General features: G+C 34.0%; 1 protein-coding gene across 2 annotated transcripts in view; it reads left to right on the top strand.

The window, feature by feature from the left end:
- galene (potassium two pore domain channel subfamily K member galene) overlaps positions 1–19,506 on the top strand; it is a 340,051-nt gene that overhangs the window by 280,896 nt on the left and 39,649 nt on the right. For both annotated transcript variants that reach the window (XM_089645485.1, XM_089645484.1), the window contains exons 4-5: positions 9,940–10,066; positions 11,404–11,496. In XM_089645485.1, coding sequence (XP_089501611.1) covers positions 9,940–10,066; positions 11,404–11,496 — 220 coding nt within the window. The remainder of the gene's footprint in view (positions 1–9,939; positions 10,067–11,403; positions 11,497–19,506) is intronic.

Here is a 19,506-nt window from a genome sequence, read left to right as displayed (position 1 = left end):
CTGTCCTATCTTATCAAAGCGACAAAAGCGAAGGGAACGAAATTTGTGATTGGCTTGCCTAATAGGGACTTTTGTGTTAGCAAAGTCGATAACCCTGGATACCGAGATAAAGTCTATTTCAGTAGAGCAGCGCCGGCTTTTCCCCTGCTCAGGTGTGGTTGAGTTATTCCCGTAAAAGCATCGGTTTCTGTCGAAGGTGTTGGCGGACCAGCCTTAGATAGTCACCCTGAATGGACCCCTGTTTCGAGTATTTTCAGCTGGTGAGAGGACGCTTTCACGGAGTTCAAATCGAAGGGAACGAAGATTGCTAATGGGCTTTCTTACTTGAGTTAGCTGGTAGACGAAGGAACAAAGCGGATAAGGGCTATGCTATTCTTGTCTGGCGTATGAGGAGGATTTTCTCGCTGACAGAACGAAGGGATCGTGACGAATATGAAGTTGTTTCGGCAATTTCTGACGTCTTTCCTGTCAAATTCAATAAGTACTTACCCCACTATAGGAGGAGAAGTCATCCAGAATTAGGTTGGAAATTGACTCCGACTGAAACCGTTTGAGCTGACGGAGATCGGATGATTTCAGATTCACGATCTGATGATTCCAGTATCCCTGATCCTTAGCGCCGGAAGTCGAGGATATCACTTTCTACCATTCTTTGATATTTGAAGCGAGCGGAGGGTGACAAACGATAGAGCGAATGACCATGACTTTGAAGTGGGGTAAAATCTCCCGTCTCGGAAACATTCGTTATGTCGGATGGACGCCCTCATTCAAATTAAATATCGACATGACTATTTTGAGTGTGGACGAAAGACTTGAAGTATGTTCTGTATTGTACATATGATAAATATGTGTCATTACCTCTACTGGAACGAGAAGCTGTATAGACTGGAGCCAGGAGCTATTTGGAGTAGCGTGACTGCAGAGGCGAAGTCGAATAAACTGAAGCTGAATTCATCATTATTTTTACGAGCGTAAACCAGAGGGGTGTTCACGGGACTCCTGAACTCCTGACGTTGCTGATGCAAACCACTTCAGTATATGTTTATGTTTGAGGTTAGTAGAGTGGACTCCTAACTTTCGGCATACTGGCGAAGCTTAACTCATCATTGATTTGGGGGAGGTTGACGCGACCTAAACCTTGCGCTACCCACGTGACCCAAATGGTTCCTGACACCAGGCTATCATGCCACTGGACCGGAGCAGCTCCTTATACCTAACGGTATAAGATGAATCTTCTTCAATCATCATCATCATCAACATCATCATTTACCACCAAGGACCCTCATCCCACCTTCATCACCCTCCGGCAGGAGGCAAAACATGTCATTATTTCATCTGTCGCTGAGCGATATTCAATTAATTTCTGGAGGTGTTAGGATTGGACCATCAACTTGGCTGCTCTCGAGCTGGTCACGTTGATGGATGGGATTTGGACGGAGACCAATCGAAAGCAACACATGTTTTGTCTCTAGCTATTCCCGAAAATACCTACTCATAGAAATAACTCACAAAACTAACAATCCATAGTCAAATCATTAACTTAGAATTTTGTGCATCTTGAATTGAATTGTCTATAGCGAATTTCATGTACTTGCAATTAATTGTCTCATTATATTAGCACATTATCAACTGCAGCAACCGGAAACGTTTGGGCGAGCAAACAAGATAGGACAAGGTAGTTAAAATCAGGGTAGTCGGTCATTGTCTTATTTTCAAACCATACAGAATGTAACACGCCTCATCTAAAAAGAACCAAAGTTACCACAACCAATTAAAAGGATCCTTCAATGAATTAATCACTGTCGAAACAAAAAATTACACAACGTGACATATTAATTCGTTAAGATTGAAGGGTTGATAAACCGCGAGAAGTTGAAAATCAAACGTAACAAAATATTAATTCGCTAATAAGCTAGGGTAGACGGTTGAAAACATTACAATATCAAATCATCAAAAATCAACAAACCATTTTTTTTTTTTTTTTAGGTACAGAAATTGTGGAGATATCTCTTGAAACAAGTTTTATTATTTACGAAAATATCTATGCAAGTATGTAATGAAAGTAATATAAAATTCAATGATTAAATATTATGATAAAGATTATTAGTTCAGCCTAATAAATTGAATATGCATTCTAGACGTATAGAAGAGTCGAAAGATGTTCCATATAAATTAAATTGGATTTTTTTATCCACGACACCATCTAACTTGTAAAAATATTCGGGTAGAACTTTTTAATCACAGCAAAAAGATGTTAAAATAATATAAGTGATTAAAAAAATGTTTTAACGTAGTAAAGTAAAGTTAAACCGTGGAATTGTTTGTATGGGAAAATAAAACAAAACACATTTTTAAATGGGACAATGAACATTGGAATTTCAAAAAAAGTTATTTTTTTTTACTTCTACATGTAAACCTCCCAAAATTAGTGCACTTTACTTTCAGACGACCTGTATATGAAATAAAATAAAAATTTACCACAAATATATTTAATCAAAAAGTCGCAAAATATCACAGAATTAAAATGACATAAAACAAAGTATTTTAATGTAAGCAATTTGCAAGAAAAATGTCTCTTCATTTTTTTAGTAAGGTTTCATGTGTTTAATAAAATGTAAACAATAATATTCTTGACATCTAGGAAAAATTGTTTTCTGTTTATCGTAAAAATTCACCATTTTCTTCGTTTTGGAAATAACTGTTTTTAATGACTGAAGGTGTTATTAAACGATATTTAATTTGAAACCCAAATTATGTTTTTTTAATGAATTCTAGATTTTTTTTATTCCTATGAAAAAATTTTGTAGTTCTTTGTGAATAAAATTAATAAGTATTGCGTTAGAGAAAACAACATTTTGAAAAGAGAAAATTTATTCAGTTTTAAAGTATAAGATGTCCCAATAATAAATGTGGAAATCAGCATTTTTATTTTTTTATTCATTATATAATGTACTCTATGTACTAAATATATAATATACTAGAAATGCTCCATGTAGATTTGGAAATCAATGTTCCTTTTGGTTGTAGCGTATTTATCACGCGCTATGTCTCTCTTACGCTTGTCTGGCATCATTTATTTTCATCCAATACGAAAGAACTAGAATTTCGAACGTACAAACAAATTAACAGACAGACAAAATGAAAAAAAACAGTAAAGTCAAAACATGACTTTGCTACGTTCAGTCAAAGATAATGATTTAATTTAATAATAGCTCAAAATCGTATTCATATTTGCAATCGCCTTTTGCATATATTTTTTTATTTAAAATTTTTAATTTAAGCATATTTTAAAATATATCTTTAGTTAGACCACGTAATTTAACAGTATTAATAAATTTATTTTATAATTCCAATCTTCCCATCTCATATGTATCGCATCGGTCGCTGTAGCCAATTCATAATTATAATTCATTTAGTCGCGAAGACACGTCATCCCGCATCATCATCCGTCACCAGTCACATTCTCCGTCTCCTTTCCACACATAACGCGTCACGCGTATCTCAGACACCCCATCCCGACATCATAGTTTCTCCATTTTCATTGCCATCCATCATTTCTGTTCTGCGCACGGCCGCACAGTGCTGCAACACCTTACAAGACAAGTAACAAAATTTAAAAATAAAATGTAAAAAATACTGTCACATATAATTAAAATTCCTTTATTCCCAACGGGAAACTGATGAATTTTGGTTTGAGTTTCGTTTTAGAGTAAATTAAGTGCCACATTGATCAGTTGTATTGCAAAGCTCAGAGTTTGAGCATCAGTAGTAAATATCAAGTTTCTGTGTGTTTGTTTCGAGTAAGGATACTAATATTTGTTATATAGTAATTTTGTCCTTTTCCATGTTTGGGATCGTAGCACTGTGCACCCGCCTCCTTTGAAGCATTGCCATGGTTTGATTTAAAAATAGGCTGCGTGTTTTTGGTTTCCTTAAGAAAATAAGTTCTTTTCTTACATGATATACACAATTGCAATTGACGTGATACTTGAAAGAAATTGCGACGTGTTTTATCTGTTTTTATTTGTTTTACAATTTGAATTCATGAAGGTTGGTATGGTTGTGATTTCGTTCTGAAAATAAAGGTTTTTGTTCATAATGTACAAAATTGCAATCTACGTTTTTGTAATTTTTATTTTTAATTTTTAAACCCAAAAACGTAAAGTTGTTTTTGGTTTCATTCTAAAAATAAGATTTTTTCTGAGAGTTCATTGTCATTTACGTAACTTCTGAGCGCGTAACTTCTCAAATATGAACATTTTTTATACCAATAAACTCTACATAAAAAAATATTATTTACTCTAAACAGAACTTTCATTAACAGAATCAAGAGAATTTTGCTTGATGATGATGATATTATAGTATAATAATGATCATGGTGATTATGGCAGTATTTAGCAAAAATGCAATCATCACAGTTAGTTTGCTTTTTTGTTGCTAAATTAAGGGTTACTTCGATTAAAATACCTAAATATGTTTGTTTACGAATTTATTTCCATTTTCTCTTCAAATGAATAGAAGTGGATTATAAAATAATGTCATCTTACTGCCTTAAGAATTAGAGGGAATATTTTAATTTATTTTTTATTCTGAAATTATTTTTTTTTACCTACCTACAATATATTTTTCATTGAATCGAATCAATTTTTGAAGAGTTTTTTGATAAAAAAGTGATACATTGCAATAATGGATTGAAGTTTCTATAAATGTCGAAATACAATGACATATTACAAACTTTTAGTTCTGACACCTTTACAGAAGAAACTAACTCCACAATTCATAAATAAACCGACTAAATATAATTTATATTGAGTTCTATGGGTTTCAGCTCCAGAAAAAAAACGATTTAGAAGAGAAAGTGGAAAAATATCCATGTTCCTACATTTTTCATTTCATTGATTCCAATTCTTCAATTTTCTCATTCCATGTATTGTGTATCAACTTCATATATTATAAAAATACTTTGTATTGGAATATTGAGACAGTTTGTCAAAGAAATGATAGCCATTATTGTGCCAGTTATCTGCCCTGTTCATTCCCTGTGAGCCCTTGACATAAACCTTCTTAAATGAACGAAAAATGGTAAGTATACATCTCGAAGTTCTGTGTCTTTTCACATTGGATTCATATTGAGGTATACGGAGCTTTGAGGAACCTCGTTAAAACGAAGTAAAAATAACTGATCGTTTTCATTGTTCAATACAAACAAGTATCGATAAAACGTTTATTTTGAAAAAAATACAAATAAAATTGAAAATAGGTCTTTTATCATACTCATATTTTGAAAAAAAAATACAAATATACAAATAAAATTGAAAATAGGTGTTTTATCATTCTCAAATCAGACTTATTTTCGATGATCAGATGTTTTCCTGGGCATATATTAACAAGAATGTTTAATATTAATTTTTATTTATCCATTTCTATTATCTTACATACAGTTTACATAATGATCACATGTAATCAGTAATTGTATGAGTTAGTAGTAGTGTTTTGTCAACAGCTCACTAGGAGAACATGAGTGTACTCAGATGTTCGCATTATTTAGATAAAGTGTTATTATGCTGTCATCACACAGCATAAAAACACAGCATCGTCCTTGAGATTCTCAAAGAGGATAATGTAGTTCCTTCCACGGCGGCAGTAATATAGTCTATTAGGTTCGTAGTAGTTAAGGTAAATTATAATATCACATAGACATGCAGTTAAGGCGAAAAGACAATAAAACTAAACAAAACCAGAAGATAATTAATGAAATATTTAAAAACTTTCACAAAGAATTATACAACAATAATCTCTGTTAGTAAATCGAATTACATAATTTACTAATTAAATTGTGTTATGTTTGGTTTTGGGTAAATAGGATGTTGTGACAATTGGGATTATATTCCTTCCCCTTGGGAGAGGACGCAATAATAATAAAATATTTTTGCGTTTATGTATTTGAAAAGGATCTATTTTGAAAATGTTAATAACCTTCAACCTAATAACCTCAACTGCCCAGAGCCAATCTCTAATCTGGGTATGTTGTAAGGCTGAAGGAAATGGGAAGGGGTGGCGATGAAGAGGAGGATGGTTGTGAAATCAAAGAGATCACTTACCTCTCAAGAACTGAAGCACATCCTCCAAAAGAACCATCTGAATTATAGTCTGACAATTCAAATAACAACAATAATTCTCAATTTGGGAGGCGGATTTGTATACCACCGCTCAGGTATATATTTAATAGATAACTAACACCTCTGCTATAGATCACCTCAAGTGGTTCGCTCTTTGGGTGACTTAGCAGGGGTGCCAGGGTTTATCGGGTGAGGTGTGTTCAGGATGCGCCTGCCCACCAGCTGCGTGACGTGCCAGATCGGGAGAGGCTAGTTTGGGGAGACTATATTCATATGTCTGTCGCTCCTGGATACACTGATCCCTAGATTCCCTACCCAACCTTTTTCCTTCCCAGAACTTCCTCTCGTTTCTTTCCTCAAAAAAAAAATCGCCACATAGCATCCCAAAAATCACCACATAGCATCCCAAAAATCTCCACATAGCATCCCAAAAATCACCACATAGCATCCCAAAAATCACCACATAGCATCCCAAAAATCACCACATAGCATCCCAAAAATCACCACATAGCATCCCAAAAATCACCACATAGCATCCCAAAAATCACCACATAGCATCCCAAAAATCACCACATAGCATCCCAAAAATCACCACATAGCATCCCAAAAATCACCACATGGCATCCCAAAAATCACCACATAGCATCCTAAAATTCACCACATAGCATCCCAAAAATCACCACATAGCATCCCAAAAATCACCACATAGCATCCCAAAAATCACCACATAGCATTCCAAAAATTGGCATAGGCCGTGAGGGAAATTATTTTCCTTAGGGCCTCCTGTATGGGGTTAATATAAAAAAACAATATTTTTTTCTTTTAAAATTTAGCTATTGTTTATTTTTTGGACTTCAAGACTGATGATCTTAAAAAAACTATTTTACAGTTGTTTTCAAGGAACGTAATTCGTACTAAGTAGAAAAACATCTTTAAAAGGTTACTTTTATATATTTGAGGTCATCTGAAAGTTATATTATAATGCCTTTGAAAAATGGAAAGAAATTAGGATGAAGAAATTAGTTTTTCAAAACTATTTTCACGGCTTCAGTTTTTCGCTGACGCGTTGACTGATTGTTCTGACACAAAAGAAAATAAATTTAAAATCATTCATCATTTGAAAATAATTCTGACCTTATAAATTAGGTGTTGGCATGAAAGAATATAATTTAAATTTCTCCGCAGATTTTGAAAAAAAAGTATAACAAAGGTTGTGGAGAATTTCACTGTTGAAAATCTTTTTTTATGATGCTATAATAATATATATATATTTTTTTTAATTTTGTAAACCCGCAGTTACTTGGACACCCACACCTTGTTATTTTAAAATCGTTCAAATTGTCAGGTTACAAAATAGAACAAAAATAATATTACACGAATTAATTGGATGTATCCAAGGATTATTAAGTCATAGTTTTCTCAAAAGATAAGACATTGGTCATGGGACAATCAATAGGAAATAAATAAATGTGGTTGATACCTCCAGTACCGCCCTGGTGAAGGACCACATATTTCAGAATAGAAAATCTGCTTGAAAGGGCTTTAGCCATATTTGGTGACCAGATCTGAACACTTAGGTGCTCCCCCAACTTCCTATTTCCTATCTCCTACCCTTCCCCATACCCTTACCCCAATTGGGGATGTCGTAGTCTAGTTGGCTCCCATAAGATGCGAGCAGTTGGGATTCTTAAACCTATATTATATAGATGTCACTGTTGGAAAAATATGCTTTTTTTAAAACAGCGACATCTATTGGACGTAAAAGTAACACGCGCTATTGTTTCTCAGACAGACGGAGCCACAGATACGCGTGGCGGGAAACAGCTATTAAAAAATAAAAAAATGATTTCGGTGCTCAGAAATTAATTAATTAATTACAAACAACCTTATTTTTTGAATTTTGGTTCTCATTTATAATTTTTGTCAAAAATTGAAGAAGTTTAAAAAGATGAATCAAGTTTATTGATAATATTGGTCAGAATATTTATGAATATTTATATTACAGACTACATCTACATTATAACTGTTATGAAAACAAATCAATAGAAAACTTATGCGAAAGATGAAATGGCCAAAGATGAATTGGTAAAAAAACAAGCTAAATTGTTTCATTAGAATATAAAAAAAATGTATTTTAATGTAACATGAAAAATAACGGAAAAGTCTGAATTCTTGACAACTCATTAGCCATTTTGAAAATTGCAATTGCTGAAAAAAAAAACTATTTTAAATTATTAAAATGTAGCTAGGTACTTTATCGCTTGTCTAAATTCTTCCAACAATCGGTTCCAATTTTGAAACTGACAGTTAAAATAAAAAAAAGAGTTTTTTTCTAGATCCAAATATCACCCATGAATAATTTCACAGAAATTAGTAGGTTTGATGATTCTTGGAATTTATATTTACTTATTACTACCCTTTTATATTGTACCTAAGACAAGTATATTTATACTTTGCATAACCTATTGCCATTTACATAAGTACCGATAATGATCTACTGATTATTTTTTTTATGACTTCTACCATATTTTTTAAAACCCGTTTTATTTTGATCAGCCTCAATTAAAAGTATTATAACCGTAGCTAGAAGCAAGTCAATTGAGAGAAATTGTTATTTTTAACCACAATAATTGTTTAATTAGAACCTTTTTTCGCGCAAACGACATTTAAGAACGATTTGTTATGGCTAGATTTATTTGATTTATCAAAACGAAATTTTAATTTAAAATTTTAAAAGTCACGTAAGAGTTGATCTGTCAGGAACCAGAGGATCTATTGTACCCCCTTTTGAGAATGTTTTGTGGGGGTAAGTGAGGGGAGGAGGAAAGTTAGAAAATTAATTTATTTTGAGTAGCGCCAAAAATGAAATGTCTTGAAATTTTAATTCATTATTTTATTAGATATTTAATTTGTTATGTTTAAGAGAACCTACATTGAATCATGTCTTAAAAAGAAACAAATCAACCGAAATTAAATAGGTAATATCTGAGTACTCATTAGCTGAGGTAGAGGACAAACAAGGAATTAACGAACGAATTAATGCAAGTTTTAAGGGGTTCCCACTGCACAAATAAGTGTTTAAATCTGTAAAACCGATCAAATTAGGCTCCACTTAATAGCCTTCCAGAACATATTAAGTCATATAATTCTTTTTTGTACAAATATAAAAATATTTTCAAATTCTTTGTTAACCTTTTGTTAAATTATGTTTCAACTTATTTTTTTTTATTTGGCTCAATATTTTGTAAATAAATATACTCGTATATATTTTTCATCCTTATCCTTTTTAAATAAATACCATAAAATAATATTTTTTCTCCTTTTCATCTTGTCCATTTTATCCTTTGTTCTTTTTGGCATCATATTTTATTTCCAATCAAATATCACCGTACATGTTTACTTCATTATAACGAATTGGCTTCCTTCAGCTTAGTAGGTACCCATTATTTGTAAGAAACATTAATGTAGCAATATTGTTCTTACAATTCATTATTTTTGTGTTATTTTTATTATTTTATAAAATTATTTAAACAATGATTTCATGCAAAGAAACAATAAAAAATATTTTGTGAGATTTTTCTATTTTAAAATTGCACAACAGTTTGTGAAAATGTCTTTTTGAAATCAAATTCTATTATTTGAACCTAACTTCCCACAATCAATCGACAAAATAAATTGTCTCTTAAACCTTTATATATATCGTTCTCACCCGCTTATACATTTTTTCTTTACATTAATAAACCTACCCACTAAACAGTGCGATAACCATTCTTTTTTATTAAGGTGTCCGCTATAAAAAATAAACTTTATTTTGTTTCAGGATATGGTCACATCGCGCCCAAAACCCACATGGGAAAGGTGGTGACCATATTTTACGCCATTTTGGGAATCCCGCTAATGCTGCTGTGCCTATCCACCATCGGGGACGTAATGGCCACATCGTTCAGGTAATGGAATTACATTTGTCAAAATAATACGACCACGGTCCCGCCAAACTCGATTGATGGGTCATCGTATCGATATTGAAACATCGAAACAAATGGGTGGGAAGTTCTTAGCAGTGAGTGCTTTTAAGTTGTGTGAATTGTTTTCGTGGTAAAAACTACTATTATTAATGGGTTTTATAAAGCATCGTTTTTGTAAAAAACCTGAGTATTTAATACGTTACCTTAAAATATATATATTTACGGAATAATATTTATTTAGACATTTTACAAATTTTTAAAATAATTATAATCATTGAAGATTATTAGGAAAATAACTCAGGACCTTGTGGGGCTTTACATTAACTTTTTTCAAGAGTTTTTTTTCACGTTTTTCTTTGAGAATTAGTTTATTATTTTCAATTAGGTTGTGTTTGTATCACAGAATTTGAACAATTCATCGTATCCCCAAGTAAATTTTCAGATTCTTTAAAAGTTCAATTCAAGTTATCATTATGTTATTATTTTTGTTTTATGTAGCGACTGGCCAATAGTTATATAATAACAGAACTTGAATAGAACCTTCACAGAACTTTGAAATTCGACGAATTGTTCAAATTCTGTGAAATGACCGCCCTTAGTATTACAATTTGAGGATTTCTTCAATAAGTTATTTTACCATAAAAATATTGAATATCATTCTAAACTTGTGAAAAATTGTTGAGATGTCAAACATTAATAATAAAAATGGATATATAACGTTAATACACTATCAAGATTGCAATTACATTCGGGTAGAATCTTGCAATCACGTTTAAAGATAGCAGCCGAAAAAATATGCATTAAGAAAAAATGTTGGTAGCTAGTTCTTAATCGAATTATGATACAGTTAAATATGACCTATGGGATAAGGTCGGATTAGCTCAGTGACAGAGGAAAGCCCCGGCGAGGCTGATGTTCTGGGTTCAATACCAAGATACGACCAAATCGTTTTCTATTTCACGTTTTTCGTTTAAAAAATGTTAATATTATCGCCAGTGATAAAATATTACAATTTGAGGTTTTACTCAATAAGTTATTCCACTATTCAAATACTTACATAGTTAAAACGTATTTCTGTAAAATTGTACTGAATATCTAATGCAATATATTCATAATTATGTTAATGAGTATATTTTATAAAAACATTAAGACTTGTTAGATAAATAGTACAGTTCATAGCTTCCTATGAATTTGACGATATCAAACCTTGCATTTTTGATATAATATCTATTAAAACTTAAAATCAGGCAATTTAAAATAAAGGTTATATTTTAAGTGCTTTTTAACAATGAATGTGTTATTAACAAAATTTGTTCCAGGTTTTTGTATTGGAGAGTTTGCTGTTACGTTTGCACGAGAAAACCCAAGAGACGAAAGCATCGATCCATTAGAGGCTCTGGTCGGACAAACAGGTACAAAAAAAATATCTGCTCTCTTCGTATTTATACATAAAATTCTTAATGAGGCAAAATGTTGCCTTTATAAGTTAAATAATAGTTTTTGGGTTCCACTACGTAATATAAGAAGTCGGGTTTTATTTCACTGCAGAAATTGTGGGACTAACTACCATAATATGTATTACTCCTTCCCCAGATTACTAATGAAGGAAAATAATTATGCCAGGTCAAATTCAATTTATCACATAATTTAAGAGAAAACATTGTTACTGAGATAGTTCAGTTACGTATAATAATTTAAATTGTTTACTAGGTAGGTATTCTTACGTGTAAGCATTAAAAACGGCGTTAATAATTAAATGTCAAAGCCTATTTACATAACGACTACAAAATTTTGATTTGGTATTACCATCTGAAAATAAACATAATCATGATGCAGAGTGAAATAATAACATTTCAATAAATAATTACAAAAATAAATTAAATACTGACAGAGTGAACGTCATGTGAATCAGCCTTGGATATCAATCCTTGTTTCATTCATAATCATACATTGTTCAAACATTATCTTCTGTTATTCCTGACTCTGGAGGTTGTGCCATATTATGGGGCCATTGATTTATTGACTCGAGAGACGGGCCGCCACTACTGTTCACCCATGTCAAAAGCATATAAACTACGTTTTTACTGGCATTACATTTTTGATGATATTTTCAAATGAAAGAAAGAGAGAGTACGAAAACAGTGTGCAATATAGTTGTGAATGAGGAATACTTGGAGCAAGTGGATGAGTTTGTGTATTTAGGAAGTAAGTTTACGAGGGTTGGGAAGACCGACAGAGATATTGAAAGAAGGTTAAATGCAGGTAACTCCAATAATGAAGGACTGAACGTAGTTGGCGCTAGTAACTAATGTCCAAGGGAACGAAGTTAGCAGTCCACAATGGAGTGCTGGTACCTGATTTATGGAAGTGAGGCATGGAACTGGCAGAGAAAGGATGAAAGTAGACTGAATGCTGGTAAAAAGAAATCCCTGAGGCGTATGTGTGGTAAAACTATTCAAAGAATCCGAGGCTGATGTAAGTGTAATGAGTAATACTAAGAAAGGTACGCTTAGATGGTTTGGGCATGTAGAGCGAACGAGCAAAGAAAGAAATGTAAGGAGAATATATGAGGCAAATGCGAATGGTAACAGATGTCGGGGATGCCCGAGGAAGACATGACACGATCAAGTGAATCAGATACTCGAGTCAGGCTATGTTAATAGTCAGAATTATAGAAGAGTATGTATGAATGTAAATGAGGCAAGAAGTGTGTGAAAAGACCGAGTTGTTTTACGGTCCTTCCCTGCCCCTGCGTGGAAACGGTGTGATGGTAAGTTAGTGAGTTATTAGTTCAAATGAATTACAGCTACAAGCAAATGGTTTTATGACGCGTACTTCTTTATTCTACAGATATAGTAATTCGTCCCTTTTTTGTTAATTCCATGTTCCAGTGCCATACGTCAGAGATGGTAACAGAACTTTATTGTAGACTACCAGTCTTGCTTACTTTGACAACAAATGTGCTATTAATAACCATTACATTCAGTCTTCCATTAATTGAATTTCCTGTTATGTGTTATACATTCTGTTGATGTCGTTATAATTCTTCCGGTCTTCCACAAACACTTTTATTAAATATAAAAACTCATCCACTCGCCCCGAAGATAAGCCATTTTAAAGAATACTGCATATTTTATACTTTCTTCACAAAAACACAAACTTTGGAATACCACAAAATGTTGTAAAACAACAACATCGAAAAGAGCTTGAAATCTTTAAAAAATATTAAAATTCAGCTTTTCTGTTTTGCTAGAAAACAATTTAAGTCATGGCCCATGGCGTGGATAGTATTGAATACTCAATTCAAAAATATCACTGTCAATTTAAAAAAAGGTAACTGTTTTATGATTTTGCACCTTTAAGCCAAGGATAAGATACAACGTCAACTAAAATGGAAATAATATATTCGGGATCTCTTTGTTTCGAAAATTTATTTGAGCTAACCCAACCACGTTTTGAAAAATGCTCACATATTTTCTGGGTGCATCTTTGTTCTTTTAAGCGTTTAACAGCTTTCTAAGCAGAATTTTCTAAACCAGGTCAAGACATTCTAGATAAATATATTCAGGAATGCATTTTATACTTTACCCTTAGTACGCTTTTATAGTTTCTCATTAAAATAATGTTATTCAAATTGGATCAATTTTACATCACGTGTAAAATTTGTATTCCGCTATAAAAGTTCACATTCACTTTGAAATAAGAGCTTAAGAAAGGGCATCAAATAATGAGATTTTGTAGGTGTTGACCAGTAGATAGATAGGTTACACTTAGCATGTAACACGACGAACGGTTTACGATTATCTAAAGTGTCTGTTAAAATTTCCGCTCCAATAGGCAGTGATAACAAAACAGAGTTCATCCACAAATGAGATTTTTTTTTTTTTTTCATTTAATATTTGTATGTTTTTTACAATAAATATACATTTATACATATTATACAGTGTTATCAAGGTAAATTTAGCTTTTCCTCACCATAAAGAGACGAGGCTCTTGTGTTTGGTGAGTGAATCCTAGCTCAATTTTATGGAATCATGTAAGTAAGTAAATAATATATTCGCAAAACCAAAGGGATAAGTAAGAAATAGGCAAGATTTATCAATAATACAGTTTCAAGATTTGAAGGAAATAATAATAAGAGTAAGATATGGACTTTTATAGTAGTTTTAGGTAATTTTTTCAGGAGATGGACTGACAACTTAATTATAACTGCTGTTTTTGGAGGGTGGGAGTCACCAACATTCACGTTTGACTCCTACTATAGATTACTAGTGGTTCTTTGAACAGTAGACCTACTGTTTAAAATGATATGTTTCTAATTTTCTCTTATTTAATCAAAAACAACCAAAGTTTCCTATGAAATCATAATATATGTAAGTATATAATTAAATTATAAGCATTGTTCTAGTTCAAAAAATGGATTATTTAATTTGTCCAAAGAAAAGTCAATATCTTAATTCTTTATAAACGGATAATTGGTGTGATTTTTGCATTTAATTTAAAGAGGCTGCCTACCTCTCGAAAGGTACCTGTTGAGAAAAGTTGTTCGGTTGGTAGTTTTATTTCGGAGATTACCATCTCCCTCCTTTGACTCTAGATTTGTCTTTGTGCATCCCAATTTGTAAATTAGAAAGTCAAACAATAGATGAAAAGTATTAAATTAGAAAGTCAAATAACAGAAGAAAAGTAATCATTTTGTTCTGTCTGGTTGCATCGGGTCGTTTTCTATTCGGGCGGTCATACGCTAGCAAAACTTCCCCTTTGACTGACTGTACACTGCGCCTCTCGGCCTATATATGAAAAGGTCATTGGCCTGTCTCGCACTCACAGCTGATTGACAATTCGTCTAGCGTATTCCTTTTTATGGGAAGATTATTTGGGTTGCAGGCGTTGCAAACTCGGTTCCTGTATCCGTCCTTTTAAAGGGTCTTCTGGAATTTAATAAATAATATAAAAAAACTCACCCTGTTAGCCACCTCCAAATCCTAGTGTGCAGCTTACCTGGTTACACTATATAGCTAAATCAGTTTAATTTTCGATCTCCTCCCTATCGGCTTCTTTCCTCCTTTTAGCGAAATCCTTGCAATTCGTTCACTTTTGGTCCCCTCCCTACGCCTATAAAAGGGTAATTAAATAATTCTGTAAATACAATTGTACCTCCCTAATCTCTGTTTTACAACGCAATCATTATTATTATTATTTTCATGTTTTTAAAACAAGTAATTTAGTTTGAACTACATATTTACGAAGTCACGTTTAATTTAACACATTTTATATTATAATCGCGATCGCCCAACTCTTAGCGCCCCTGGGGTGATTTTTCACAAAACGGCGCTCTACAAATTATCCAATTATTATTATTGTCATTATAATTAATTGTATTCTCACTGAGTCCAACTACTTTCACTTCACACAAACACCGGTTCAATAATATTTCACTTTAATTCAATATTCCACAGTACTTTCTAACACCATTTGAATTCACTAATTAACTGTTGTGGCGTCGAATTATCCAGATTAAATAATTAATAATAAACTGCTACTTGCTACTTAGGTACGTACTTGCTACTTGCATCGTTTAATCGTAAACAAAGTAATCTACGTACTACGAGACCTACCTGTTTCAAGTATCTACTCGCGACAATAATACTGCAGTTCGTCTGGGATACTACGAGAACTCGCCAGAAGGTTCGAGTCTACGGCCTATGCATAATCGCCGCACTATCGAAGGTTCCCGAAACACACAGTCTGTGCGAGTGCCTAGAATTTAGTTGCCATCCACCTACCTACTGCCGCCGTCGGCCGAGTAGTATAAATAAGCCCGACGCAGCGAATCAGTCAGTCAGTCATCAGTTACCGTTCCGCCGTCAGCCTACAAGGATCAACGAGTGATCACCCGCGCTCACACTAGCGCGAAGGACACGTACCCGGCTTCGCCCCTATCATCATGGACTCTATCGGGACATCATCTTAGCGCCTCGGCCGTGTCCATGGCCAGCGCTACAACGGATTACAAGCGCCCTGGTTCCAGCGTCTCTGACCAGCGCTTCTTCCACGCAACCATGACCACCACGAGGACACGCAGCATCCTCACTGGTCACGCCGTTCCCGTTCAACTGCCCACAAGGTCGGCCGCACCTTCGGCCGTCTCGTCAGCACTGGAGTGCCTGAAGACCTACGTTCTTCACCAGTGCCTGACCTCCATCGAGTCCCGGTCACCAGCGCCCGGCGTCGACTCACTGACCCGCGCTTGACCTGCCATCACAGCCAGCATCCGGTGTATTCTTCTGTTCAGCGTCAACTCTCGTTACGGCTACACTGACTCATCAATAAAACACATGTGACCTTCAACACATTCTTTCATTTCGTGCCTTCACCCCTGATCACCAAACTGTAATTTCACACAACACTTCTGATTTGTATTGGTTTCTCGGAGCTGTCAACGTATCCACGTTCAAGAACTGACTGCCCCTCCGATCTCTCCCTTCCCGTGGGAATGTGTTTCTTCAAGCCCGCCTGTCAATAAATCTATCTGTTAGCCCAAACAAAAAAATTTTTGGAGAACATTCATTTCGTTTATTTATGTGATTGTTCAAACCATCACAAAGATCAATGGTTTCGTTGCTTGTGTGGCACGTAGCGCCATCTTGTTAAAAATAATCGTTGTCCAGATTAATACCATCTAATTCCGGCAGTAAAAAATCATTAATCATCTCTCGATAGCGCAATCCATTCACCGTAACTGTTGCTCCAGCCTCATTTTCAAAAAAGTAAGATCCAATGACTCCGCCGGACCATAAACCGCACCAAACTGTCACACGTTGAGGAAAAAAAGGCTTTTCAACAATAAGTCTTTAGTTTTCTGAGCCCCAGATGCGACAATTTTGCTTGTTGACAAAGCCACCGAGGTGGAAATGGGCCTCATCACTCAAGATGATTTGCATTTGATTCACTCAAGTGAATTTTAATAATTTCAATGCGTTGTTGAAGCGTGTATTATTCCATTTTTATTAATGACGTAGTTTCTACTTGTCAAATTTAAAAAAATCACAGCTTCAAAAGTAACATCTACCGAAATAGCGGGCTATTCAAAATAACACCTCTTATTGGAAAACCCTGTAGTTTCAATTCTGGGATAGAAATTAAAGAATGTGTGGGGTATTTTCTAATTTAAAATTTTGTACAGTTCATCTAATTAAGTGTCAAGTGAGATGTATTAACTTTTAGGTAGGTTTTTAAAATTTTTTTGAATTTTTTCACATTTTTTCACACAATAATGCAAATTTAAGACTAGTCACTAATACAATGGGTGCGGTATGTTCAGTGGAAGCAAAACCATCCAGATCACAAGGCCGGAACACTGAATCAAATAATCAGCCTCCAAACTTGAGTTAGAACGTCTAAAAAAATTTCTTTATTCATTCTGCACTCTATCAATTTTATCACCTTTCATACAAAACATAATAAATCCTCATTCCCTAACTTTGCGGTATAGTATGTACATAATTAATTAGTGTGATCTATTTACTAATAATTTCACAAATTTTTCATCTTCTTATAATTCTCCATCCTCTTCTTGCACCCCAAACTAGCTATACCTGTCTGATTACGTCTAAAAGGGATCTAAATGATAATCTAGTCTCCTTCAATGGAAGCAATCTTCCGAACAGGCCTTCCATTGATATGCTTGGTGTAACTATAAGTGACCAGCTCAGGTATGGGGGCTCCATCGAAGCCAGAGTAAAGCTGGCCTCTCAGAAGCTGGGTGTACTGTACAGGGCCCGCAGATACTTTAATAGTACACAACTGCTGACCCTATACAAATCGCAAGTGCGCCCTACTGTCGAATTTGGCAGCCATCTCTGGTCCGGAGCCCCTAAATACCTGAAAAAAAACCCTTGACTCTGTGCAAAAACGGGCGGTCCGTTTGATAGATTCCCCAATCTTAACAAACGGACTGCAATCTTTATAGCACAGGCGTCAGGTAGGTATGCTGTCCTTGTTCTATCGGTATTACAATGGAAGATGCTCTGAGGAACTAGCGTCATTGATCCCTTCGGCACCGATGCGTAGTCGGGATACACGCCAAACGCGTGCCCAACATTTGTACACGGTTGACACTTGTCACATGAGAACGGGTCGCTTCTACGACTCGTTCTTAAGTTCAACAGCTCGGCTGTGGAACGAACTGCCGGCCTCTGTGTTTCCTCCCTCCTACAACATGGGACTCTTCAAGACCCATGTTCACTCCTTCCTCTCCACAAAAAGACCCTCCACACAGCATCCCCAAAGATGACATAGGCCCTGAGGGAAATTATTTTCTTCAGGGCCTCCTGTGTGGAGTTAATATAAAAAAAATAAAAAAAATATATACATCATTTTTCCTTTTTTATATTATAGTAATGTATAGATTCTATGTCCGCAAACTGTAAAATTCACAAGACATAACACAGGGTCATCCCTAGCATGGAGGGTGAAATATCACAAAAAAACACATTTAGTCTCTAAATCATGTATCAATAAAATTAAAAAATATAGCAAGCATGGTATGTCAATTAATGCCAATCATTTATCTCGCTCGTTAGAATTCACAAGTTTCTAAGTCACATTAATTTTAAACTCGGTATTCCTCCGGTATTGAAAAAACGAGCTTTAATTACTTGACGAACGAATTAATAATAATAATAATAAATAAATAGTTCTTTAAATATTTATGTTGAGGGATCAGTAGGATTTATAGGCCCTGTTAGGAGTTCTACCGAGCCGAACCCTCTGATATGAAAATATCTGGAGTCGGTGAGTTATTTTCCCATTTGATCTCTGGTGAGTTGACGTGTTGTTCTTGTATTGTTTTGTATTTATTTTGCTTATATAATGCACTTGCATAATGTTGATTGACTAGATGATCATTTGTGGCAAAGTGTGTGGAAGGGTTTAGTTTTTTCTATGGGGAAGATTTAACCCGGACATAAAATAAGAAATCAAAAAACTAATAAAAAAAAATAATGTACGAAAGGTTTTAGATTAGCAGACTCATTTCTCTTTGTTATATGTGTCCGGGATTTGTGATATAGATAGTTTTGAAGGATGTCTAGTAGGGTGTATCGATTTTTAACTTTTTTTTTGTTTTCAAATTCCAAGTTGAAAAAAAGTTGCTACTAGGTACCACAACTTACCACAAAAAGTTTTGGATTTTTAAAAAAATGTTTAGGTCTCCCGCACAAGGCCTAAAGTTTTAACTTTTTTAAAAAAATATCAATTTTTTTTTAATTTAAAAAAATAAAATCGTAACTTTTGTGTTTATTCCAAGTTAAAAAACAGTAATATTACTGTTTTTTAACTTGGAATAAACACAAAAGTTACGATTTTATTTTTTTAAATTTTAAAAAAATTTGAAATTTTTTTGAAAAAATTAAAACTTT

Source organism: Hesperophylax consimilis, chromosome 22 (genome assembly GCF_061612785.1).
Source record: "Hesperophylax consimilis isolate HC1 chromosome 22, BYU_Hcon_1.0, whole genome shotgun sequence".
Lineage (NCBI taxonomy): Eukaryota > Metazoa > Arthropoda > Insecta > Trichoptera > Limnephilidae > Hesperophylax > Hesperophylax consimilis.
This window is presented reverse-complemented; position numbering and strand designations above follow the sequence as displayed.